Below are 9,421 nucleotides of genomic sequence, written 5' to 3' on the forward strand. Positions count from 1 at the left end.
GTTAGAATATAAGACACCAAACAGCATCTATCAGATGTGCTCCTGCTGCACGAGACAGGAGATCATTCCATTTAATGGGAGACACAGTGGAGGTTAAAAGGTTCTCTCTGCTCTGGCTAACCAGAATGGTGGCAAAGATAGAAGCTCTCTGGGCTTAGGTGTCTTCCTAACATCTTATTTTTGAGCTCCACACTGACTTCCAGGACCTGAAATCCCAAAAACAGCATCTATCAGATGTGCTCCTGCTGCACGAGACAGGAGATCATTCCATTTAATGGGAGACACAGTGGAGGTTAAAAGGTTCTCTCTGCTCTGGCTAACCAGAATGGTGGCAAAGATAGAAGCTCTCTGGGCTTAGGTGTCTTCCTAACATCTTATTTTTGAGCTCCACACTGACTTCCAGGACCTGAAATCCCAAGTTTTCCACTATTTTGCTCTGCTGGCATTTACCTGGCAACAGGTTCTGAACTTTCCACAGTGCCTTCTCCCAGGCAGGACTTTGACAACTGGACTATGTTTTACACTACTCTGAAGGCTCTTTTGGATTGCTGCTTCCTCTGACAGCTCCTTTGAAATGTAGAGATCTGCTCTTCTCCTCCATTTGGGATACCTCAAACCTCTCCTTCACTCTTTCTGTGATCCAACAAAAAGAATTTGGGTGACAGGTCTTATTTCAGTTACACATAACTTTAGTCAGCTTTAGGGCACACTTGCCTTAGCCTTAGCAATGCCCATAGCCCATTTTGTTTTAAAGAAAACAGAACATTGGTATACTGTGGACACATGACCAGCCAGACAGCACCATCCCAGAGTGATACTCCCAGAGCCTGCCATGAAAAGGTTGGCAAGGGTGCCTGAACCACAGTGTACTGGAAACCTCAGAAATAGCTGAGATGATTGCTTAAAACAAGTTTAGCTTTTTAGAGATGGCTTGAAGACAGCAGACAGATTTGAAAGGCATGTATTAGGTTTCCCCATTCAGTTTGCTGCCAGAAATACTCCTTGTGTTATTTAACCTCTGATTTTCCCCACCAATGTCTGTTCCCCTTTCATTGCTTCCACTCCACTGAGTTTCATTCACTGCTTTAATTCAGGGATTTCTGCCATTCTGCACTCCCTTGAGCCTATTCAACAGACAAGAATGGACAGAGAGAGATTTCTTGGAAGGACCAAGAGGAGACTCACTTCTCTGGCATGATGAAATGCAGCAGGGACCAGAGTTCCTTGAGTGAATTTTGAAGAGGGGTGCCAGTGATCAGCAGCCTGTGGTTGGACTTGAAATCAATCAATGTTTTGTACAGCAGAGAGTCATCATTTTTCAACCGATGGGCTTCATCCACGCCTAGAAAGGCCCAGTTAATACTTCCCAAAACAGTCTGGAGGAAGAGAAGAAAAAAGACACAGGTGTCAAGGAGATGCTGGGTCAGACAAGCCTCACCACCACTTTGCACATGCCTCTCCCTCCAGGGCCAGAAAGCACTGCAGTGTGTGCTGTCCAGGATGTCCTGCCCCAGCCCTGGGGCTGGACTCACTGCCAGAATTGGACTCACAAGAGTTTCTTGCTAACAGAATTCAGGAACCAAGATGCTTACACTAGTTTTGCCTCCCCAGAAATGAAAAGGTGAAAATTAGCCATGCTGTATAACACTCCTGCCATACCTGAATAGTTTTGTAGCAAGTGTACCTATTCTAATCCCCCCCTTTGCTTTACTCAGAAAGCACAGTCATTCCCCAGGTCTCTACTCCCCCCTTTCTCCAAGCCCCTGGAGCCCCGGGTAGCACTAGTCCCACTGGAGCAGCAGCAGGACAGCAGACAAACAAGCCTATAAAGTTCAGGTTACCTGAGAGTTCTGATTTAAAAATTACTTTTTTTAAGCTTTTTGTTTTCTGCTAGGACTCAGTGATGCACTGACAGAGCTGAAGAGTATCTCCCAAGCAGACAGATCTCTCCTAGGTGTAAAAATCCAGATATTGTTAACACTGTGGCCAGAGGTTCCATGTAGTGTTTTGTCCTCTTAACAAGTCTAAATTAAACCAGGCAAAACCCCAGTTACAGACCTGCCTGGTGTCTTACAGCCAAAAAGAATAACACAACTGTCCAGTACAAGAGTGGAGACACTATAACATGTGTCCCACGTTCCCTGAGCATTACTGGCAAGCGAAGCAAATAGTAGCTGTATGTTCTCCATCATCACAGAGGAAGAGTGAAACTCACTAGCTGGGGGCTGGCGTCCCCCTTTGAAAATCAGAGAAAGTCTAAATATAAACATTCTTGGACCATTACCTTATCCTTGAGGAGGATCTCGTAGGTTGTGATAAGTGCATTGAATTTCAGTCTTTTAGACTGAGAATGGATCCACTCATATTCACGTATCTGTGAGAGGAGACAAAAGTTAACTTCGACCAAGGTTATCACAAGGAAAGAGTTAACAATCTTTAGTGTAGCTGTAGTCAGAGACTCCAACCAAGCCCAAACCCCTGTGGTTCAAGGCACCATTTGATGAGCTCAGGGTGCCCAAGGAGCAGCTTGTTTTAGTGCACACATGGTTCAACTGCCCTTGCACAGGTAATAGAACAAGGTCAGCTTGCTGCTGTGACATTACCCTCATCAGCTAAAATGAACACATCACCTCACTGTGGACATCACTAGACTCCCAACACTTGAGTGTTCTGCTGTTTGAATAATTCTGAAAACAGCAGACAAGCACTGAAAGTGCTGGACTCCTCACTGCAGTCTGTTTCAGCCCAGAGCAGTAGTGGTTTCCAGACTCTGGGAGAAGCCAATACTCCTGTGCTCACTCCATGAGGGGAAATAAGGTAGAGAATTCCCTGCAGCAGGGAGTTACACCCACGTGCTCAGTTACTCAGCTCCAGCTGCCTGCAGTACTATCCACCAGCCCCTCCAGCAGAATGTGTGTCACACACATCACACAGAAGCTGCTGCTTTGCCCCCAGTGCTTCTATCCAGCCCCTCACCCTTTGCTCTCTGATTACACACCATGTTCCTGCTCATGAGGTCTCCAATGTAAACCACCACGTTTATCTCTGGCGCCCACACTTCAAACTCTCTCTGCCAAGAGGTGAGAGTGGACAAGGGCACAACCACCAGGAAAGGGCCATAGAGCTGGTGCTGATGGAATAGGTACGACAGGAATGATATTGTCTGAATCGTTTTGCCTAGTCCCATTTCGTCAGCCAGGATTACACTGTTGTTCCTGAGGAAGAGGAGAACAAACACAAATGCTGTCTGAGTGTGTTTTTCCACCACTACTAATTTACTGTGTTCCACACGAGCAGCAATCCACAACAAGGACAGAGAGGGGCAGTGCAAAAACAGTTATCTGAACACTTCCAAGTGGATCCCAGGGACATCCAGACTATACATGGCACAGTAAGGCGCAAAAATGAACTATGATGGAGGAAAAAGGCAAGGGGAGAGGAGAGTGAGTGGCCTAATTTTAGAAGGACATTTCTCAAAGACTTCAATGTGCTGAGCCAGAACTGTTTTTTCCATTAAGGCAATGGAAAACTAGGACTGATATGTACCAGGCTCACCCAGCAGCCAAATTCAGCATGGGAACAGGCCCAGACAGGGAAAATGCTTTCTGTTTTCTCACAAGGTTTCTTAAGTTCAAGCTTTAGGTAGCTCCTGCTTGCGGTGTCTGCAATGCAGCTGGGCGTGATAACACTCAAAATCCTTCAAGCTGCAGAAGGAGGGAGGGTAAAGACCTGACTTGAAAACAAAAGGGCCAAATCCTACTGAGACAAAAAGCAGGAGGCACAAAACGAACGTCACAGCTCTGCACGTACTTGCACCAGGAGTGAGCGAGCCAGTTGAGACCTTCCAGCTGGTAATCGCGCAGCTCCAGGTTCTCACCGCCGATGTACGAGGGCTGTTTCTTCAAGGCAACAAACCTTGGTCTCTGCTTCAATACCTGAAACAGATGCTGCTGTAAGTTCACTGAAGATATAGACAAATTAATCAGCGGCTGAAAACTCAGCAGTGAATTCAGCATTTGATGAATTCAGTGAAGAGTGTTTATCCATCCACATTTTCCTAACTATTGTTTCCACATTTTCCTAGCTAGTGTTGTGTGTGCATTTCTTGTGATTTGCCTGCTATCCTCTGGTTCTGATGACCAAGGCTCTGAGTCCCTTCAGGAGTGCAGTAAGCTGCACATAATGCACAAGAGTTGGAAGAAGCTCCACTTTCTTTTTTGTCCTCTTTTGGTTTTTCTCCCATTATTTCTGTCCCTTTCCTCGACTGCATCAGCATCTTGCAGGTTTCCTCTTTTCCCAGGTGTGCTGTTTTTTCATCCAACTGATATTAAACCTGCTGCAGCTCCTTCTGAGGAGGAAGCACTTTGCAAGGATTAATTAAGCCTCCCACTCCCCAGGGGGGACATAACGTTCTCACTGTGCATGGAGTAAATGAAACTCAAAGGGGTTCACATCTCTGCCTAAAGTACAAGAACAGCAAACAATCCTTCAAGCACTGGTGGGAGGATGGGAAAATGTTCTCTGACATTTATCCTGACAAAACTTCACATTCCCACTGCTTGTGTCATTCCTCAGCCTGGAGAAACCCAGCAAAGGAGAGAAGAGAAGCTAGCACACCTTGCAGTCCCGGGTGGGAATCGTTTTGGAGTTGTTACGATTGTTGAAGCTGTCGATGCAGTGCTGAAATTTCTTGCTTATCAGAGCCTCATCTTCCCAGCTGCACTCGGCATAGGGCAGCCCCATCCACTTACACAGGTATTCAGGGTCATTTGAGGATGTTTTGCGACTGTTTGCTGTAAAACATGCAAAAAGAAAGCCCAAACCTCAGCACATGTGGTTGAGTGGCTGAAACGCAAGTGCAGTTCACAGGCACAGGCTGAACCACCTGTACAGCCACCAGACAGGTCTTGGCTCATAGGAAAAGTGTAGAGGGACCAAAATATGCTCCTTTACCTGGGAAATCTGAATGTCCCGTGGCAGACTTGCTGGTCTTCACAGCTGTTTGGAGAAGAGGGGAAGGGACGGTTGGAATGCTGGCAGCCAGCAGAGGGAGCAGGGCAGGCTCTCACCGCCACACTCCACCTCTTTACAGCAATTCTATTGGAAACAAACAGCTCTCCAAGACAATTCCCAAAACAACTGGATGCTGACGCCTCTGACTGACATGACTGTGATATTACCACAGTGTTCAGTAAATGCTGGTTTCATTTTTGTTACTTAATCATGAAAATCTCACCCCTGAGCTGCCTTGCAGCGTAACCACATCCTTGACCACACCATGGAAAGTGGTCCTTACGAAAACCAGGCCTGTAGTGCTGCTTTGCATACAAACACCTTGCATCCAAAGGGCTGGAATCAAAGAACTTCAGCAGCAGCACCTTCAGCATCCCCTCAGACACTAGTGTATCACCCCATACTCCAGGCAAGTAAGGGACTGATTTATGTTGCTTAAAAATGAAAATCTGTAAACCTGGATTTCTCCTGTAAAAATCCCCAAATTTCACACACTGAAATACACCAGGGTTTTTTCCTCAGGGATACTGGGGACAGGGAAGATGAGAGAGCCACACACTCATTCTGCTCTCAAAGTTCCCACTTCACTCCTTTACCAAAACATTGGCTTCACTTACCAATTACTCTCTCCACTATTTGATACTGTTTGTTCAGCTCTGAAGCCAGCTCTTGTTGGCAGTTGAAATATTCTACATCTTCAGGTGATACCTTGCCCAGCCTAGATGCAAAAAAATCCAAACCAAAAAAGCCACTATAATGCTTCTGTCATAAGGTTCATGGATGCCACATATAGAAAATCTACTTTCCCATGTGATTCTGTCATTCAGGCAAGTCCCTGGAGCAAACTACTGCCTATATGACATGATTCTTAAATTTCCTATAATTAGAAATTATTGCTGAGAAGCAAATGTCATAGATGTTCAGACTGTCTCCCTGCCAAATGTTGCCTTATCCTGCTGCAAGATTCATTCTCAAAACCAGAATTAAATAGAGATAGAAGCTGCTGCTTCAGCTTCAGCACTTTGGAAACACACCCTTAATTCCCCTTGTAGCTCCTGCAGAGCCCTGGCATAAACTGATGCCAAGACTTGCATACAGACAAGCCCATAATTAACAAGGGTTACTAAGGCTGCAAGTCCTCATGTCACCTCCCAGGCCAGGTTAGGCTGTGTATCATTTATTTGTTGTCAACTACCCCAACTCTTAAGCCTGGGAAGCAGCAACAGTGTGGATTTCATGCCTCTTCCTGTCCATTTCAACACCACAGACATCATCTCTACCAAGGGAGATATTCATCAGTAGGCAACGAGAGACCTGAGTGCTGTGCACATGGAACACCCTTTGCAAAAAGAAATCAAATGTTTTCAGTCATGACCCTGCAAACCTCTGGCTAAAAATTATCTGCCCAAGGCCAAATCACAGGTTGCACAGAAGCCTACCATTGCTTGATCTCCTCCTCTTTTTTCTTGAAGTTTTCTAGCTTTTTCAGGCCCTTCACTTTCTGCTGCTGCAAGGACTCTTCACTCTCCCACGTGCTATGGATGTAGGACCAGCCTTTCCATTTGATCAGGTACTGAACTTCTCCCTCATCCTTCTCCGGATCGAAGTCCGCGCTGGGGTTGCCGTTGGCTTCAGTTGCATACACTGTGGTGGAAGCACCAATGGCTGCAAAAGAAATCAGGCTGCAGTCAGTACCTTCATTATCAACCACTGGACATGAACCACATTAGAGCAGAAAGTTATTCTTCTAATACATCCTTTGTGGCAGCACAAAGAATATCCTACAGATTCTGCAACCCTATAAGGCAGGCACACAAAAGTTTTCCATACAACAGAATCTTTTTAAATCTCCGTGTTGTAAGTACCTTTTCTTTAACTGTAATTCAAAGGTCTCTTGAAAATGTTCACAACCATTCAGTTTTACAAAAACACTTTTGTAAGGCTTTGAGAACAAAACATCGGCTTTATTTTCATTATGGCTTTGTCAATAGGGCTGTGAAAACTGACTCTACTGGAAGATCCATTTTAGATTTCAAAGAAGCTAAAAGCAGGAATTGCAGAACAATGACTGTGTCTTTAAAATGTGTGCAGGCTAAATGAAAGCTGCCGAGCACACAAACTAGAGATTTTAGGTTTTTCAATACTAGATGTTACAAAAGCTGCAAGAAGGCATAAATGAGAGGCACAGAGGAAAGGCTAAAGAGCACTGAAACAACCCTTGGCCCCACTTTGAAGTTGCAAACACATTGCACCAGCTCAAGAGAAACCATGAGTCCACGTGACTGCCATCAGAAATAAAGGCTTTTTCCAGACCTACTCACCTCCCTTTTTTCCAAGCCTGATGTCCAAGACTTTCTCAATAGTTTCACTGTTGTCTTGTTGTTCATCAGCTCCTTCCCCAGTCATCTCTATCAGGTCATCAGAATCCGTCTCAAAATCATCATCCTCTTTGTAACTGAATAAGATCAAAACCAAACTGATATAAAGTCCTTGACTCTTCCCAATCCACCAAAACACAGAATGGCACAGACTGGATGGAGCACCTTCTCCAGTATTTATTCTGTGGTTCAGTGCATGTTTGGCATATGCATGTCTTAGGTCACCCATTCAGTACTTTTCCCCAAGACTCTCATAGAGTTATCAGACTCACTTTATCACACTTTATCTTTCCATACTGTTTTTCTGACCATGGCCAACATCTGATGCCTCACAAGGTGGTGGAACAATCACTGCAGCAGAAGCCAGGCCATCAATCAACAGAGGAAGACTCCTCTATTCAAGGAAAGATTATTTTAACAATGGAGGTAGCAGAGCACTGAAAGGCTGTATGGGTGCCTACACTGCCCTAGGAACTACACTTCTCATCTTTGATGAAAGTTTAACCACCACAAAATATCATTTGGGTGATTGTTTCCAAGTCCCTTATTAGGATTGCTGAGAGGTGAGAAGGTATGTTGGGGAATGGATAAAGCTTTACCTCCACCATGTCTCAATACTCTGTTCCAAGGCATTGCCTATCAGCCACTCTCAGACAACTGGTCCAAACCAGCACAGCTGTTCCCTGTAACTCATTTTCATCTATTATCTGCAATTGTTAATCTCAATCCCATCTGAGAGTGCTTCAGAAACATTACACAAACCTCCTCATGTTTCTCTAACAGAACCTTCTTCATACCTGACATTTTTGGCTGCTCTTCGTCGAGTTTGTCTCTTGGGGGTCTCATCGTCTTCGTCATCATCGTCATCTTCAGAGGAGTCTGGTTTCTTTCTCTTCCCACGCTGGATTTTGTGGGGCTTTTTAACACCAGTTTTGGCCACTGTTCTAAAATAAGAATTAATAAAGCTGTAATACAGCGTGGTTTATGCAAACATCTGTTTTAGTAAGCCTTTAAGAAAGCCTGAGTATCAAATATTAGACTCCTAAGGGATTTAGTCTGCTCTGCCATGGAAACCACTGCATCGCTCACTGGAGCATGAAATGGAGAGACAAGGGAGTAACTAGGCCCTAGGTTTACTAGGTCATAAACAAGGGTAATATTGCAGGAAAAATACACAATTTTTAGTGACAAATAGAGATTTCCTCTCCACTCAGCACAGGCAGAAAAGGAGACTGAACCAACCACTCCTCACCTCCTTTGGACAGGTCTTCTTGCTTTAACTTTCTTCGGTTCAGGCTCACTCTCTCCACTGGTGCCTTGCTCCCCTCCATCTTCATCCTCTTCTCCACCAGAGACCTCTCTTTTCCACTTAATTCTACGGTCAGAAATGTAGGTCATGAAGGGTGATGGTATTTCCACACACACACTTGGCTGAACAGACATCCAAACCATCACGGCCATAATTAAAAGTACCAAACTGCACCCTTGGCTGTTCAGTGCAATGCATGGGGGGTGTCATGGTGTGATTCGCTGCTTTTGGGAGTTCTCAGTCACTTTAATTCACACAGTGGCAGGATATATGGAGTGAGAGCAGCTCTTACCACATACACCAACGTGCTGGTGGCAGAGCTGTACTGCTTACAACTGGGTGGGCAAAGGCTTCAATTGATTTGTTTTTCTTTTCTAGTTCTGCATTTCTAAAATGAGCTGGAAAAATCTGAAGAGAAGTGCTCACTGTCACCCATGGAGCATGAGCCACAACATGCATAGCTACATGAGCTCCTTGGAACCCTGAAAATAGAGCAACAAGTCTCCTGCCGTCTATTCAGGCGGTTAAAGTTTCCGAGCGTGAAGCCAAATCACACTGTACCATTAGTGGAAGGAAGCACGTTCTCTTGGGCAACTCAGAGCAAAGCTGCAGCTCCAAAATGTCTCCTGAAGGATCCCCCCCCCCTCTCCCAGGGGACATGGAGAGTCCACAAGGACCCCTTGCCCAGGAGAGACCCATATGTCCTGGTTTTAGCCAGGAT

The 9,421-nt window shown here is 45.2% G+C and overlaps 1 protein-coding gene across 1 annotated transcript in view; it reads right to left on the reverse strand.

Annotated features, from left to right (window-relative positions):
- The window catches only part of CHD2 (chromodomain helicase DNA binding protein 2), a 27,817-nt gene extending 19,028 nt beyond the window's left edge, over positions 1–8,789 (reverse strand). Inside the window, exons 1-11 of the mRNA XM_009081812.1 lie at positions 8,644–8,789; positions 8,189–8,335; positions 7,335–7,468; positions 6,453–6,678; positions 5,631–5,731; positions 4,954–4,998; positions 4,618–4,793; positions 3,811–3,935; positions 2,999–3,215; positions 2,285–2,374; positions 1,186–1,376 (exon numbers count right to left, since the gene is read on the reverse strand). Of these exons, the coding sequence (XP_009080060.1) occupies positions 1,186–1,376; positions 2,285–2,374; positions 2,999–3,215; positions 3,811–3,935; positions 4,618–4,793; positions 4,954–4,998; positions 5,631–5,731; positions 6,453–6,678; positions 7,335–7,468; positions 8,189–8,335; positions 8,644–8,789 (1,598 nt within the window). The remainder of the gene's footprint in view (positions 1–1,185; positions 1,377–2,284; positions 2,375–2,998; positions 3,216–3,810; positions 3,936–4,617; positions 4,794–4,953; positions 4,999–5,630; positions 5,732–6,452; positions 6,679–7,334; positions 7,469–8,188; positions 8,336–8,643) is intronic.
- Between the last annotated feature and the right edge of the window lie 632 nt (positions 8,790–9,421).

The sequence above is a fragment of the Acanthisitta chloris genome, unplaced genomic scaffold (assembly GCF_000695815.1).
Source record: "Acanthisitta chloris isolate BGI_N310 unplaced genomic scaffold, ASM69581v1 scaffold41549, whole genome shotgun sequence".
Taxonomy (NCBI): Eukaryota; Metazoa; Chordata; class Aves; order Passeriformes; family Acanthisittidae; genus Acanthisitta; species Acanthisitta chloris.